Source organism: Bidens hawaiensis, unplaced genomic scaffold, assembly GCF_021521415.1.
Source record: "Bidens hawaiensis isolate Kalapana, Puna unplaced genomic scaffold, B.hawaiensis_p1.1 tig00004021_1, whole genome shotgun sequence".
In the NCBI taxonomy this organism is placed as follows: domain Eukaryota; kingdom Viridiplantae; phylum Streptophyta; class Magnoliopsida; order Asterales; family Asteraceae; genus Bidens; species Bidens hawaiensis.
Genome location: NW_027491237.1, coordinates 415,718 through 433,892, shown reverse-complemented (window position 1 = coordinate 433,892; position 18,175 = coordinate 415,718). Strand labels below are relative to the sequence as shown.

General features: G+C 34.5%; 1 protein-coding gene across 1 annotated transcript; it reads right to left on the bottom strand.

Moving 5' to 3' along the window:
- Positions 1–1,786: 1,786 nt before the first annotated feature.
- LOC143625232 (E3 ubiquitin-protein ligase CHIP-like) lies at positions 1,787–7,448 on the bottom strand. The gene is made up of 8 exons (XM_077095642.1): positions 7,316–7,448; positions 7,181–7,248; positions 6,615–6,678; positions 4,985–5,056; positions 4,740–4,873; positions 3,398–3,551; positions 3,201–3,311; positions 1,787–2,043 (listed from the first exon to the last, which is right to left on the bottom strand). Exons 1-8 carry the CDS (start codon positions 7,415–7,417, stop codon positions 1,918–1,920), a joined length of 831 nt encoding a protein of 276 aa, XP_076951757.1. The 5' UTR covers positions 7,418–7,448; the 3' UTR covers positions 1,787–1,917.
- Positions 7,449–18,175: the final 10,727 nt, after the last annotated feature.

Below are 18,175 nucleotides of genomic sequence, written 5' to 3'. Positions count from 1 at the left end.
GACAACATAAAAAATAACATGTTAACACATTCAATTTTATGAATATTTTGTTTCATTTAAGCATAAAAAGAAATGACATGCTTCCTATATAGCGTTCGGATCACTATTGAAGGAAAAATTAATGCTTATATAAATGTTTCAGATTTAATAAAAGTTAAAAGCATTGATAGGCATGGGTGACATGTTGAAAGTGTTCACAATATTTTCTTATATTTTAATAGTCGAGGGAAAAATAGTCAATTTTCCAAATCCGAACCTTTCGATTATTTTCAAAAATGCCCTTGAAAATAAATTTGAAACCCGAATCATGTTTAAAATACTAACTTTCAACCGTTTGACATTTTCAAGTCAACACTTTGAATCCATAACAAAGTTGACGATAAATCTATTTGCATTCTTAAACTTTTAAAAATACTCAAATTTCCTGTTTTTGACCTGTAACAAATTTTAACCTAAATGTAGTTAACTTGTACCAAACAATCTATTTACCAACTTTTTGACCCATAAAAATCAAATTCAAGTTTCACAAAAAATCCGAAACAATCCTTGATAAAAAAAACTAATAAATTAAATACAAAAAACTTTGTTATGTCTGAAAGTGATTTGTATATACTATCCTTACATTTTAACACATATGTATAGTTCACTAAATTAACTGAAAAAATAAATTGACATATTTAAAGCATATATTTATAGTTTATAAATTTATATGATAATAATAATAATAATAGATAAATGGATCGATTTTTATAAAATTGATCGACTTTTAAGCATATATTTATAATTCAATGATTAAAATATTACTTTGTAAAATGAAAGCATATTCGAGTTTTATTTTTCTTTACAATCTTCTACAACATACATATTACAATATGTTAATGATAATATTTGAAATTATATTATTTTCAATCTTTGAGAAACATGTTTGTTGTTGATTTTTGGATTTCACAAAGTATTATGGAATACATAGTAACCTAATATGTTAGTACTAATTTTTATAAAAATGTATAAATGTAATATAAATAGAGTGTAAAAGAAAAGTGAATAATTATTGATCTATTGCATATATTTGGGTCAATTAATATCTTAGTTTTGTAGGGAAAAAAATTGTAAGAAATAACTAAAAGATGACAAGTATTCACAGTTATTTTACTTTATTTGAATATTGGTTGATTGGTGAGTTTTTTAAAAATAAATAATTATAAAATGGAGATGTATTAAGATGGAATAGGTGAAAAAGGAAATCGTAGGAGTGATTTTTTATTTATTATATAATATAAAATAGATATAGGTTCACTAAAACAACTGCTAGAATTATATAGATATAGAATAGAATAGACATACTATCTTCATTGAAAATTAAAAAAAAATGTCCAAACCTGGTTGTTTCCATTATAATTCAAGGAAAAGAGAAAGAACCAAGCCAATTCAAATCTCACAATTTTAATTTTAAATGTCTTCAATTAACAAAATTAACATTAACATGTCACAAGTAACAGATTAAGAGGCTGTTTGATACCCTTAGTGATTTCAATAAGAAGGCTACCTCTAAATCGATTAGAGACACAACAAATCGATTAGAGATACACAATAAGAGCAGCATGTCCAAATTGAAGATGAAACAAGTCGTAATTATCACGTCGCAAAACCCAGGTCGCTTCACAAAGCACAAAACATTTTAACCCATTTCTAATTTAGAACCATCACTGCAAACAAAATAGTTTAAGCCCAAATCATAACATTCACATTCAATAATGCAACATAAAAAGCCGATAAAAGCATTAAATTATAAAGGGTTTCACTACTTCTGTACAATGATGCAACCAAATGTTTCGCAATTTTAGCATTGTAAAAGACCGTCTAACAAACACCATATCAACACTTAATAGCTATATAGAAAAACTACCGCAACATCTTCTAGTCCATCTTGTAGGCCCACCCATGTGTTTTCAAATATTCTTGCACTGCTTCTTTTATCGCTAAGTTTGGGACCAACTGAGACGCGCAAAGAGGTTGCCGAGTGATTGGATCAAAGTTACCTACCTGTCATTACAGTTTTAATGAACACAGAGTATGAGTTGATCAAATAACCGAACTTCTAAAATAAAAATTCATAAAATAGTCAATTTTCCTCGTCTGTTTTTTAATTCTTTTGTAAATAAATCCTGGTATTATTATAATTATCATTGAAAAAACATTATTATTACAGTAATACATAAACCCTCAATGATCCAACACTGAAGTGTGCATGAAACCATAAACCCAATTGATAACTGAAATAACCAAACCCAACCCAAAACTGAGTGTTTGGTTGTATGTTTATTCAAATTACAAAATTTACAGGTCGGCTTTGCATGTACCAAAACAGAACATTCGGTCCGTACCAAAATAACAGCACAATTAACTTCTGGTTTAGTTTCGCTTTTGTTAAAAAAGTCGACTTCCGTTATTAAATGTATGAATTATGAATGGTATAGGCAAAAAGTTTTGGACCCAAACGTGTAATAACCAATTAACCATTAATTAAAAAAAAAGTAGACCCAAAATCTTAAATTTGGGTTATTATCAGCCCAAATGACAAAACTGAAACCAAACCCGTTGTGAAAACTAAAACTTAACAGTGTTCAGTAAACCCAAAAACCAATCTGTAACTAAGAAAACTGACGGTTTGGTTGTGTTTTTACAAAAAATTTTAGTTCGCTTTCGGTTTTGCATGTACCGAAAAACAGAACCAAACCATACCAACAAAAACCAAAAAAAACAAATGTTATTAAATTTGTGTAGGTTCAAAAAATTATAAACCCAAATGTGTAACAACCAACTAATCATTAAAACAAAAAATAATAACTCAAATTCTTTATTTTGGAATTCTTTTTCCGGCCAAATAATTTCAAGCCCATATGGCAGAACCAGAACCAGAACCAGAACCAGAACCAAACCCATTCCCATTTTGAAAAAACCAAAACCAAACAAATTTCAAAATTCAAAAACCAAATTTTCAGTTTATGGTTCTGTAAAACCCCAAAACCAACCAACGCACACCCTATTATGAATCTGTTAAGACTCATTGACATGTTTATTAATTTTACCCGTCTAAGATAAACAAACCGAAACCAACTTACTCACAAGTAAACAGGTCAATATTGTCACACCTCAAAGCAAAACTATAACAAAGAAAGAACGTAAATAACGATAAAAACCTGCTCAAGATGTTCAAGAATAACCGCCTTCTCATACGTGAAACCACTCGAGGCAATTACAGGATCACGAAATATATCAAGAGTGATTCTGCAGCATAAGTAGTCTGGTATCTGAAATTACACAAATTTAAAAATTTAAAGATTAAAAAACACTATATTTTTCAATAATAAAAACCCCCAAAATAAAATAACATTACCTCAGCTGGTGTGTCAAATTCAGCAGCTTTGCTGAAAACTGAATCCAAAGCTTCTAACTGTTCTGAAGTAGAATCGGTAACTTCATCAGTAAAACCTTCCACGTCAGCAACATCACGAAAATGTTTTTCTATAAGAGATGTTGCACAACATTCTCTGAGCCACAAACAGACATGCCAATAAAAAGAATAAGTAAAAATAATCTCAAAATGTGACATAAGTATATATAGGTTCCAATTTTGACCAATATATATGTAAAATAAATCATACTAGCAAAAAGGTTAACTGGTCGAAAGCCATACAAATAAACGAACCGAACCAAACGTTAAGTAAATCGTTAGGCAGAAGTTCATTTATTTAATTAACGAACGAACATGAACATATCTTTGTTCATTTAGTTGAACAAACGCACATGTCCCCTCGTTCGTTTATGTTTGCAAATGTCCGTTAACGTTCATATATGTCCGTAAGTTCGTTAGTTTATGTTTGTTTAAGATTATTCGTTTATATTCGCAAATGTTTTAGACACGCTGTACTTTAACATGTATTTTTTAGTTTAGGCCCAACAGATTGATATTCATGTTTATGCTATTAACAAATGAACATTAGCATGTTCAGTTTCTTAACAAGTGAACACAAACAATAAAACTCCATTTGTTTAGTTGTTTGGTTTCGATCATTTGTTTGTTAGTTTACAGGCCTAGTAAAAAGTCTATCTCTAATGAGTAGAACCTCATATCATAAATAATATTATGCAAGATTTACAATATCATGTGAGATATGACAGTAATAATAATTCAAGCTGTGGTTATAAACAAAATCTGACCAACACAAACATACTCTTTTGACTTGATACACATCTAGTCGCTAATAGAAACATACTACTATTCAAAGATTTGGATTATTATAATAATAGTACAGTTTTGTAATGATAATTAGTAAAAACAAAAAAAGAAGGGTAAATTACAAATTAAATTCTTTATGTTAGGACTTGCAGATCATGTCTTTTATCAAACGTTAAATTTTTCTATTAAAGCCAGTAATGTGCAATGCACAGGATAGTAGTTTTGAACTTTTAACCGTTTAAGAACTATTTGTGTATTTAACCAAAAGATGTGACCTAGTCTACAAATACACAAATAGTCCTAAAGGTTAAAAAGTACAAATATATCCTCAAGTGAATTACACTTGACTAGATTGAACCGACAAAAGTGTGACCCATTAAAACATAGAATCTGCAAGTCACCTTAAACATAAAAGACGCAACGCTTCAGATCGAACATGCTTTGACCCGTTATACGCAAACCTACAGAACTGAGGCCTAACAAACATAAAAGTACCTACTTGAGGTTTTGCAAATCCCATGATCGCTTGGTGGAATTACGCTCCCATTCAGAATATTGTGCTTTTGCTAGCTCTTGCCAAATTTCCTCCACCATATAACTCTGAGGGTTTGCTCCTCTGCCAAGATCCAAAGCCTACAAATAATGCAAAATTTAGTCATATAAAAGAACATATAAGGTAGCAGCTATTGCTTTTAAAATAATTTAATAAAAACATATATAATACATATCAAGTAAAATTCATACCCTATCCAATTCGTTTATTCCCTGATCAATTTTTTCCCTCTGTAATAATGCAAGCCCAAGCATAAAGTGACCCTGCAGTTTCATAACCAGACATAAAAATAAATAAATAAACTTAATCATATTAAGTAAACACTATAACGCCCTGGTTGCGGTGCGCACATGTAATGTATATATGTGTGAACCCTCGGGTGGGCAAAAGTGAAATTGCACTAATTTTGACGTTATTTTACTAATCTCGTGAAAATAACGTTAAAAGTGGCGGAAGGTTAATCAGGCATCATGTGGTGGCGTTGATAGCCAAAAGTCAAGGGTACATGCACCAATCGGTCGGTGTCCAGATGGTTGAGTGTTATGTGTCTTATGTCCAAGGCTTGATGCAAAACTACTATCGAGCCGGGGGTCTCACCGGAAGCAGCCTCTCTATCCCTATGGGGTAGAGGTAAGGCTGTCTACATCTTACCCTCCTCAGACCCTACCATAGCTTTGCTATTGGTGGGATATACCGAGTACGATGATAAAAATGATAAATGATATGTTAAGTAAACACTATTTTTTAACCATATATTCATCTAGGAAGAAAGAGATAGTGTTCACTCTATAACTCTATAAGAAAAATAAAGTATAAGGTAAAAAAAATGAGCAATTCAAAGCTAAAGATAAAACTTGGTCATGATTTTCATATAAAGATCTTACTGCTACAAAGAAATTTAGATGGGGGTTCAGATTTTTAATCAAATGCAAATCACGTCTAGAAAGGTATGTTGCAAACTAAAGGAGTACTTTACAGCTAAACCTTTAAAAGAAAAAAAACACTTAAAACTGTTTTAAACCAGCCGAGCAAGCCACTAAGTTTCTAGACTAAAGTAGATTCTTAGAACGGGTTTCAGTCATAACAGCTTTTAATTGTTTTATTAGGACTTCAAAGAAACTAAAAGGCAGCCGTAATCAACAATTAATCTTATCTTCGAGGTGAATGGCGTGTCATACTGGATTGAAGTACTTCGTAATTCACCTCATTTGGCACATTAATCTGTATTCTAAATTGATAAGAACCTTGTTCGGGTCAAACCTGAAATATTCCTACAGTCAAATGTTTTTATTTCCTGCTCTTAATTCCTGCCTAAATCAAATTGATACCACTTTGTAGGAAACAGTTTAGTGAGGCATTTTAGTAACCGGAGGTAGTATTCGGTTAAATAAATGATCTTTGTTTATTTCACGATGTCGATTATAAATTTTTAATGTTACCAAATTAGAGTTTTAATCCTTGTAATCGGAGATTCAGCTTGTCTTAGTTTCAGTATTTCAAATTTCCAGTATCTATCACAAATGTTACATTCACTCTTCTTTCCTTTTGGGAATTGTTTGCCATACATGACACTAACAGGCAAAAACTTTGTTGACATTAACACTTTAACAATGATAAAGTAAACAAAGAAAATGTATCCGCAAACTGGAAACTTACTGACAATCAACCTGCGTTCGTTTAAAGTAGCGAAAAGGAAGCACGAAGAAATCAATGAAAATGCAGCTCAAAACATAATAATATTTCAAACATAGATTCTAATAGATATTTAAAGTAAAATGATTATAAGTTTAAACAAGAAACAATATTCAATGACCCACAAACCTTGACCGATGCTTGATCAAGTTCAATGGCCTTCCTACTATCCTGCTCAACTCTTGTCCACTCACTAAAACAAAAATACCATTACCAAAATTTAGCAGCATACCAATTTCAGATATTAAAAACGCAATAATTGTGCTCCCCGCAGCCCAAAATCAAAACTCATAGCCAAAGTTTTTCAAATCTCATGTAATTTCACAAAAAGAGTTTCGAAACTTGACCTATGCATTTAATGCATATTTGAGATATAGGTTATCGTTGTGGGATATAGGTAATTTAATATCACAAAAACTTTTATATATATATATATATATATATATATATATATATATATATATAGCAATATAACCGATACCCCACTGATATTGACTGCATAAAATTGAAGTTACAAAAAAACTAGAGTTTTACTGCTGAAGTCAATGTTTGGAAACATAAAGTGCATTTTAATTTTCAAGTTACTTCATAATCATTCAATTTCGAAATTGATAACCTAGATTTCAAAATTGAGTTAATAAAGAAAAACTAGGGTTTTAGCGTTTAAAAAAGTATTGAAATGGAGAACACAGAACCTGAGCTTGCGAAAGCATACAGCCCGGTTGCTATAATAAACAGATACATCATTGCTCAACGTGATCGCCTGCAGCATCCAAGAACCAATTTATTTAAACCAAATGCATCATAATAATAATAATAATAATACCTACCTCGGTGTACGCATCAATTGCAGCGTTCAATCTGTTCTTCTTGAAATAAAGATTCCCGTCTTGCTTTAGTTGTTCTGCTTGAATGCTTCCAGATTTCGTCATCTCTACAAAACAATAACAAAAACGTTGAAATCGGATGATGCTAAGGGTCACAGCTCAAAGGATGGTGTGTTTGTTATATGACAGACCAATAGGATTGGTTTGTGGTGTCAATCCAATCGTACGGTCAAACCATCGATCTAAGACAAGTGGAAAATATAATAGTCTTTGATTAAATCTACTACCTTTTTTATATTTTATAAATCCTTCACTTTAATTGAAGTATTATAGTAAACTAGTTTTTATCCCCCGTATTACGGGGTTGTTTTATATTGTTTGTTCTAATATTTATTTATTTTTTGAATTTATATCATTTTTATTGTACGAAAGTTAATAATATACTTATGGTTTGATGATAAATTGTTTCACAAATAAATGAGATGTTATAACCCGGTTTAAAAGCTATATGGTTTTGATGAGACCTAAGACCCGCTTATTTTTTTTACTATAAAATTGGTTTTTTAATAATAGATAATATTTATAAAAGTTAATAATATATTTATGGTTTGATGAGTCCCAATACCCGTTTACTTTTTTTACTATCAAATTGGTATTTTAATTTAAATAATATATATATATATATATATATATATATATCTTTTTTAAAATAAATAAGATATTAATTTTTATAATATCCTATTTTATAGGATTTTTACATCAATAATTTGGTGAGAATAATTTTTAATTTAATGAGATGTTATAATCTGTTTAAGGAATATCTGGGTTTGGTAAAAGGAACCCTTGAAAATTAACGTTTTTTTATAAAAAAAATTGTATGTTAACGTTATTTGAGTGTAGTTTTATCATTTTTTATATCTATACTTACGAGTTCAGTTTTGGAAATTAGTTTTTATACATATCTATGTTTTGTTTTACACTTATGTGAATTTCTTAGTACATAAATTTTACACATATGTAAACTTGTGATTAATATATGTAATCAAATTTTTTTATATAAAATATGATAAAACTACTCTTAAATAATGTTAATATATAATAAAAATTAAAAAAATGTTTGGTTGTATAGAGTTTTAATAGTTCTTAACTTTTTTAGAGTTCTTAAATGATACTAACCCTATATATATATATATATATATATATAGAAAAGGGTTCAAATAAAAAGAAGTTGTTTCCTAGGAATGGTAAGAACTAATAGAATTTTGACATTTGCCATTAAAACCTATGGTGAAATAATAATTCTAGGAAACTATGTCGTTTATAATGATGAAAGAGTAATTCTAGAAAACTATGATGGTTTTTGATAATTTTAAATCTCAACCATTGATTGATATGATCTAATGGCTATAATTTATTCTTAATATTCTTAGAAAATTACTTATTTTTAGGATAATATATATATAACATAAGTTGTTTATCGTTGACAATTAATAAATGGCGTCTATATAACACAATTAATATATAGTTATCAATAAGTTATAATATAATTATATTTATAAATTTTTTTTTATCAAGATAGCACTGTACTTAAGTATACACAAGTCTGGTTATATTTTGGATCACATACCTATTTTTACACGAATTCATTATGTATTTTAATTACTTTTAAATCAAATATATATTAATTTTTGGTATATTCTTACTTTATAGGATTTTTGTATCAAATATTTGGTGAGATTAGTATTTAATTTAATGAGATGTTATAACCTGTTTAAGGACTGTCTTGGTTTGGTAAGACCCATACCCGTAAATTCAGGTCAAATACATGAGAAATCTCCATTTAAAAATTAAGCAAATCTGATGACTTTAAAAATAGAGGGAGTAACCACATCACGACACGTATAATTTTTATGTTTTCGTTTATATGTATTATAGATATATATCTAATATAAGATTAAAACAAGTTGGAGATCAAATTTGATTTAGTCACCGAGATTTTTTCAATATAAAACAAATTTGAAAATGAATTTAAAATTATAAAAGATAAGGTACAAATGCAATTCAGTTTATGGACACATAATATCATCATATTGATTTGGCTCCATTGTTTTCATATATAATATAATAACCTATTTTTTTTATTTTTTTCAATTAAATAATTTAAAAATAGATTCAATTGATTAGAAACTCATCTATTTAGACTATTAACACGTTTATATTAGTTCAATTGACTATTTCTCAAAAAATATAATTCATCCATAGAATTTCTAGCTATTATAATACATTAAAAATATAAAAAAAATTCAATGTTGAAACTGATATACACTCTTTTCACCTATTTCAATTGAAAGAGCAATTTCAAAATTAATTTACACAAAATCTTAACTACTTTTCTCTATTTTGTCAAATTCACTCCATCGTCTTCCACCATTCATTCGTCACAGAGTTTCTACAATCAATGCTACATCTATTCATGCTTTTTGTGTTTTGATTGGATGTGAAATTTCAAGCATATTTCAAGTATTATCATATCTAAAAGATATACGATTTATTCTATTGTTGGATAATCAATATCTTCATCAATTTAAGTTTAATCAACAGTGGGTTTTAAATGATTTAGAGTCCTAAAATAAAGAAGTTGGATATTGCTAGAAGTTCGATTTAATGCTCTAAAATGGACTGTGGGTTTTAATTGATTTAGGGTATAGGCTATAATCGACTAATTGTGATTGGCTTCTTTCCAGATGAAATTGCTACAAGTTAGAAATTATTCCATATAAAAAGAATATTTTAATCTATATAGTGAAATTGCAACTTGGAAGCTAACAATACTAGAATGATTGAATTTGATTTCGTTTAATATATATAAACTGGATTTTTTTGAACATCATGTGACTTCAACACTTCATACCATTTGGGTTGTTTATATTAATTATTTTTTGTAGTATAACATAAGCTGAAAATTGAGTTGGTTTATATGTGAAGGTATATTAAATTTTTTTTACTAACAATGTAACTTGAAAGTTCACATCGCATATTCATTTCCACATCATTTACTAACAATGACAATCTACATTACGTCAAATGGGTCTAAAGTAAGGCTGGCAAAACGGGAGGGTCGGTTCAGGATGGGCGATGGGTTAAAATGAGTTCAGGTCAACTGATTATAGGGTTCGATGGTGATTTTGTTTTCTCCATTCTAGAAAAAAATTGAATTCGATTCGGCGTTTGAACACGTTTGTTTAAACGGATTATGGTTTCATGTTTCTTTATGTTTCTTAGTTGCTTGGTTTGATGGTGAAACGTTTGGTTTTTTTCTCTCTTGTTATTATTATTTAAACTTAAATTCCATAACTATTGTTTGACATTTCTCTTTTAATATATATATATATATATATATATATATATATATATTATAAGGGTGACGCAAAGGGATTTGCAACTAGCTAAGAAGGGTTATCTAGGTAATACAGGTCTAACCATGTGATTATTTTTAGCGCACTTTGAAACCAACAATGGCAAAAGCTAGAGAGAATTGTTCATCAGAATGTACGCTTTTGCTTGATTTCCTATATCTAAAATATTGTATCATTTTTCACAGGAGTCTTATGAGTTTCTCAAAAGATCATTTGAGGCATCCATTGGTTTAATTAAACTATTGTAGCTAGTCATCTTTGACAAGTAAAGTTTTCGCATGCTTTTGTTTATGTAATTAAACCAATAATTATATATGTTTTTTTTCTTTATCGTTTTTTTTATTTTGTGTATACTTTAAATTAATTAACTATTTTAAATAATTTGATTTTTAAAATTTTCGTTGTATTAATTTTTAATTTAATCTGATTTGAAATGAGCTTCCCTTATTTTTCTTGCTCAAAATATATTCTCTTGACTTAATAATTAAATGTAACAACTCAGCTACCCCTGCACCATAATATTGTCCGCTTTGGTCGGGACATACCATCATCGCCTCACGGATTTTCTTTTAGTTGGCCAGGCGGAGCTTTCCCTAGAGGTCAACCATCCTGATACTACTCCCACATAAGCACGCTTAACCATGGAGTTCTCCACTCATCCACTACCATTAAACGCCCAAAATGCGTTATGATAGGAATATATTCACCTCATTATAAAGAAGACTTAGTTCTCCTCCCCATCCAATGTGGGATGTCACATTAAAATTTTGAAAATTAAATTATCATATTATTATATGGGTAACAAGGTAATTTATTTTGATCATAACTATTAGATACTTAATTTAGATTAATCACATGTTATCAATGTTTTAATATTAATTGTTATTTCCTAATTTTTCAATCACAGTTTATTATGTTGACTTAGTAATTCAAATCTGGGAAGATTAAAATTAGTTACCTCCTAAATTTGAGTTATGTGTTTAATGACAAGTTTTTCCAAACATTAATTTTCTCAATGCGAATTCTTTCACAAACATTCTTTTTCTTTATTTTGAAAGTCAAATATGCTGGCCATAACTTAATTTTGACCCATCAACAGTGTATATGTGGCCCTCTGATTCTTATTATATTTGACTGTTGGCGCTGACGAACATCTTTACGCGAGCTATGTGGATTCAATGTAGTAGTCAGAAAATACAAATGTGTTGGAGACTTGGAGATAATTGTTGATAAATTTAGTTCCACGGTAAGTGTGACATCTGCCCCGATCCGACCCGACCCAGGTACCCGTTTCTCTGATCCGATCTCTTTCTTTTATGATTTAATATTTATTTATACTTATATTTTACTTTTAATAATAATAATATATTTTCCTTCCCGCCTCTTTCCCTCTCTTTCTTTCCGCCGTCCCGTCCCTCTTCTTCTCTCTTTCCGCCTTCTTTTCCCTCTTGTCGCCGTCCCGCCCTTAAGCCCTGAACCCCTGTCCTTTGTTCCTTCCCGCCTAAGGTTGTCTGCGCAGCTCCACGCGCCAGACTCCTTACAAGGAAGCCTGCGTGAAGACCACCTGTTACTGCGATACGCGAGACGAACTGTCCCCGCAGCGCGCTAAGGATTTTAGTTCTTCCCGCGGCGCGCTATGGATACCGTTCTTCCCGCGACGCGCTAAGGAATATAGTTCTTCTCGCGACGCGCTTAGAATTGAAGTTCTTCCCGCGGCGCGCTTAGAAATGTAGTTCTTCCCGCGACGCGTTAAGGTTGGTTCTGTCTGCCTTCGCGCTCGCGCACTCTTGACCTTCTATGTCTGCCTTCGCGCTCAAGCTTTCTCGCGCTATGTCTTGAGTCTTTTCTTCTGTTTAATCCAGCCGTTTACTTTTGTGTTGTCTTATCTTCTGTGCGGTTGACCTGACCTATCTTATGTCTGAAAAGTTACTTTTGGCGCAGCATGCGCACCAACCCCATTGGTTGACAGAAAAAGTGACTGACATTATCTTTTGAGATCTGCTTTTCCATGCTTGACCAGTACCTTTATCTGACCCGCCCATGCCTGTTTACTGTTCCCTGTCAACTTTTCCTTTGCCCCTGTAGCTGCCATATCTTTTGATATCTTTTGCTTTTGGAATCTTTTACTTTTTGGAGATCTTTTCCCCTTTTCTAGGGATTGTGTTCCCTAGGGTTTCCCTATAAATAATAATGTTAATTTCCTAACACTACACACACAAAGCACTTAAACTCTCCTGTTCTCTCTTGCTCCTTGCCGTTGTTCTTCCTCTGCCGTCTCCTCTCTCTTTGCCTTCGTCTTCTATCCTGTTCTGCCCTGCTTTTCCGGTAATATATATATTATATATAATAATTTACTTATTAATTATGCTAACTTATAATCAAGACTTAAAACAAATCATTAAAACAATAATCTTATTTATAGGTTAACTTGTGCTTGTTTAAAGTTGGTTATTGCTTTATCTTACACCGCATCGTTTATCAAGTGAGTAATCTCGTACCTAATCCCTTTTTGCTTTTAATGTTTTGGGATGTTCATGTGTTCATACAAACTTAGAGTCTTAAACTGTTTATGAACTTTAGTCGCGCAGTATCCCATGTGTTGAGGACGTAGACTTGGCTGTTTATTTGTATGTGTGGATCATTAACCGTCTTGTCGGTCTATTCCGCAGTTCTCATGGTACCATTAGATGAACACGGGAGAACTATCGTTTATGATTTTCTCTTTTGTTTACACTTGCACAGTCTTTCTTGTTTGTGAGCTCAATTGTGAGCACTGGCAGTCTATGAGTATGAATCTTAGAGTTGGTCCCGATCGGATTACACCCTTGTTGAAAACCAGACATACACATGTTGCGCGCAGATTTATTGTTATCTATGTATTGTATTAAACTTGATTTCTCACCAACACGCTAGTGTTTGACGTTTATTTTAACACATGTTCAGGTTTGCTGTAGCGGTTTTGTTTTGGAGCTTGTGGACACGTAGGACGTTTTTACTTTTGGACCTAGATTAAAATGTATCAAGACAAGTTATTGCTGTTCAAATATTATGATTTATAATGTATTGATTTATGTTATCTTATGTCTACTTTGCGCGTGCGCGAATGAATGTATTTATTAAATATTGACACCCAATAGTGTCACGAGTAATGAAACAATATGTGGCGCCCCGATGTATAATCCGCCTTTGGTCGGGGTGTTACAGATTGGTATCAGAGCTCGTTGACTTTAGGATAGGTGGTTAGACGTAACGGCCTACAATACCTAAGAGTCCCTTCTCGCGCATGAGAGAAATCTCATGTTTGCGCGCTTATTGTTAATTACTCGTTATTTATAAATATGCTTGCGCAGACGCAGTATATGATTTTATGTTTTATTCCGCGATATTTCGATTTTTGTTGAATTTCGATTTTTATTGATTTTACTTACATATTCGTTTGTTGGATTTGAAAATCCGAAAAGTCATGGTGATACATGAATAGTTGATTTTCAATTTCCATTTACGATTATGTTCTGAGGTTGGAGACTTGAAAAGTCATGGTGATACATGAATTGTCAACCTCCAATACTCATTTTCTTGTATATTTTATATTGAAGATTGAAAAGTCATGGTGATACATGAATCGTCAATCTCCAATACTCGTTTGCTCGTATATTTTAAATTGGGAATTCGGAAAGTCATGGTGATACATGAATTGTCGATTCTTGATTCGAATTTGTTACCTTTATTAAGTCTGCATTTAGAGTCATTTATTTTACTTTAACTTTTGACAGTAACTGACTCCGCGAAACCAAGCTTTTCGAGGTCATACTTTACGCTAAAACCAAGATATTAACTAAAAATTAAAACTTTTATAGAATGCCTCCGCTATCAGCTCGCCATCTTAGGAAGAAGGAAGCCGCGCAGACGATCGCAGCAACGTTCCCAGGAAATGGCCGCCGCAATAGCCCAAGCTTTGAGCCAAAACAATACCAACCCCTCCGGTTATAACATTAAGTCCTTTAATGCGGGTAACCCTCCGAAATTTACAGGGCTTGAAGGAGCCACCGTGATGCTCCAATGGCTCGAGAAGATTGAAAACACTTTCCTCCATACCCAATGCCCTCCTGACAGACGAACCCTATATGCTTCCAGTGTCCTGGAATCTAGAGCGCTTACATGGTGGAATGGAGTAGCTCATGCGCGTGGCGCAGAAGCTGCTTCTAGCATGCTCTGGGAGGAATTTAAGGAACTTTTGACGCGAGAATTCTGCCCTCCCAACGAAGTTAAGCGCCTGGAGGAGGAATTTTGGAATCTTAAGCAATACAGCGGTGAAGCGCGCGAGTACGCGACGCGCTTCCATGAACTAAGCCTGCTTGTCCCTCACCTTGTTACCCCTTCCCGCCGAGCCATCGAGAAATTCCTTGGGGGTCTCCCCATGGAAATTCAAGATTCTGTATGGGCCAGAAACCCAGTTACCCTCTCTGACGCCATCGAATTGGCCGCTGTGCTCAGCGACAACCATGTCAGAGCAGGAACCCTGTTCCTGCGGGGAACTGAGAAGACCAAATCTACCAAAACTATCCCTGAACCCGCAGAAACCAAACCAGAACCCTCAAACCATAACCAGAAACGTAGGCGCAGACAAGTCTACGCGCTTACCAGCCCGCCCATAGTCCAGCAACCCGCCTACCAACCTCTAGTATACGCCCCTCAACCCCTGTCAGCCTACCCAACTCCCCCTGTAGTCCACAACAATGCCTTAACCAATCCAGCATTTCCTGCCCCGCCAACCAAGAAACCTTACACAGGAACTCAACCCTTTTGCCCAACCTGTAGACTTCATCACCCAACCCAAACCCCGTGTCGACAATGTAACCGATGTGGCCGCGCTGGTCACCTTGCAGAAAACTGTAGAGTCCTTCCCGCCAATCCAATTGCGCCAACACCACCAGTCTACCCGCAGAACCCACAACCAACCTACCAAAACCCACGACCCAGATCGTGCTTCAACTGCGGTGATCCCAGTCATTTCCGGAACGCATGCCCGAGGCTACAAGTTCAGATTACGCAAGCGAATCCGGTGAACCAAATTTCGAACCAAGTGACACGCGGACGAGCTTTTAACATAACCGCGCACCAAGCGCAAGCGAATAATGACGTAGTTAATGGTACATTTTTGCTTAACGGACAATATGCATCTATACTTTTTGATACTGGCGCCGATCGAAGTTTTATTTCTCGCGCGTTTGAGCAGAAGCTTGCGCGACCGCGCAACGATTTAAAAGAAAATTTTTCAGTTGAATTGGCTAATGGCGAAACTGTTTTAATTAACTCAGTGATTAAAGATTGCACGCTTAACCTTAACGAAAACGATTTTCTGATCGACCTCATCCCCATGCCTCTTGGAAGCTTTGATGTTATCATTGGTATGGACTGGCTTACGCATAATCGCGCCGAAGTTATTTGCGCCAAGAAGATGATTCGCATACCTCGAGAAAATGGTGATCTTCATATCTACGGCGAGAAACCCTCCCGCGGTCTTAAACTTATGTCTTGCGCCGAAGCCCGAAGGCTCATGCGGAAAAGGTGTATTGCATTCTTAGCCCATGTGGTTAAACCTGCTGAAGAGAAGAAGCTTCGCGATATCCCTGTTGTGCGTGATTTCCCTGAAGTTTTTCCTGATGATATTCCTGGTATCCCTCCCGCTCGTGAAGTCGAGTTTCGTGTTGATCTTGTCCCTGGTGCTTCCCCCGTAGCTAAATCTCCTTACCGTCTTGCGCCCGCTGAGATGCAAGAATTGGCAAGCCAACTTCAAGAGTTGACTGCTAAAGGATTCATTCGCCCTAGCTCTTCGCCCTGGGGTGCTCCGGTGTTGTTCGTTAAAAAGAAAGATTGATCGTTTCGCATGTGTATTGATTACCGCGAGTTGAACAAACTCACCATTAAGAACCGGTATCCCCTACCGCGTATTGACGACCTCTTTGATCAACTCCAAGGTGCCTCTTGTTTCTCCAAGATTGATCTCCGCTCTGGCTATCACCAGTTGCGCATCCGCGATGAAGACGTTCCGAAGACTGCTTTTCGAACTCGTTATGGCCATTTTGAATTCTTGGTCATGTCTTTCGGTTTAACCAACGCACCCGTTGTTTTCATGGATCTAATGAATCGGGTGTGTAGGCCTTTCTTGGATAAATTCGTGATTGTGTTTATCGATGACGTTCTGATTTATTCTAAGACCAAGGCCGAGCATGAGCAACATCCTCGAATGGTATTGCAAAAGCTTCGAACCGAGCAGCTCTTTGCCAAGCTCTCCAAGTGTGAATTCTGGTCTGATGAAGTACAGTTTCTTGGCCATGTTGTGAACAAGATGGGTATTCATGTCGACCCATCCAAAATTGAAGCAATCAAGAACTGGTTGACGCCATCCACTCCTACCGAGATCCGTTCCTTTCTGGGCTTAGCTGGTTATTACCGGCGCTTCATTTCGAACTTCTCGAAGATCGCTTTGCCTTTAACAGCTCTAACCCACAAAGGTAAACCGTATATTTGGGGCTCGAAGCAAGAAGAAGCCTTTCTAACGCTCAAGCGTTTGTTGTGTGAAGCTCCTGTTCTTGCGCTACCTGAGGGTAATGATGATTTTGTTGTGTATTGCGATGCATCCAACCAAGGTCTCGGTTGTGTTCTTATGCAACGAGGCAAGGTTATCGCTTACGCATCAAGGCAACTCAAGGTTCATGAAAGGAATTATACGACTCACGATCTCGAACTTGGTGCAGTTGTTTTTGCCTTGAAGATCTGGAGACACTACCTTTATGGTACTAAGTGTATCCTCTACACTGACCATAAAAGCCTTCAGCATATCTTTGATCAAAAGGAACTTAACATGAGGCAACGCCGATGGAACGAACTCATCAGCGATTACGATTGTGAGATCCGGTATCACCCTGGAAAGGCTAATGTGGTAGCCGATGCGCTCAGCCGTAAACCCAGCCAACTTAACTGTATCTTGCCGCGCACGCAGCTTCACTTCGCGCCGATCCAAAGCAACCTTGAATCGCGCATTCGTGACGCGCAGCGCGCATCCATCAGTAATGGTAACCTTCGCGCCGAGTTAGCGTGTGGCGCGGAAGCACATTTTGTGCCCAATCTGAGTGGGATTCTCTGCTATCTTAATCGCATCTGGATTCCCTGTGATGAGAATCTTCGCGCTGATATCCTGAGTGAAGCGCACAAATCTCGGTATTCCGTTCATCCTGGCGCTGATAAGATGTACAAGGATTTGCGCATTACTTATTGGTGGCCCGGTATGAAAAAGGATATTGCTATGTTCGTAGCTAGATGCCTGACTTGCTCTAAGGTAAAAGCTGAACACCAACGCCCATCTGGTTTGCTCGAACAACCAGAAATTCCTACGTGGAAATGGGAAAGTATAGCGATGGACTTCATTACCAAGTTACCTTTGACA

What these genes read in the sequence shown, in the direction of transcription:
- LOC143625232 (XM_077095642.1), bottom strand. Translation starts at nt 7,417, where the DNA reads ATGACGAAATCTGGAAGCATTCAAGCAGAACAACTAAAGCAAGACGGG. An exon ending in TTGATCAAGCATCGGTCAAG is followed by an intron (nt 5,057 to 6,614) that starts GTTTGTGGGTCA and finishes ATGAAACTGCAG; the next exon opens with GGTCACTTTATGCTTGGGCT. An exon ending in TGGGATTTGCAAAACCTCAA is followed by an intron (nt 3,552 to 4,739) that starts GTAGGTACTTTT and finishes TTTGTGGCTCAG; the next exon opens with AGAATGTTGTGCAACATCTC.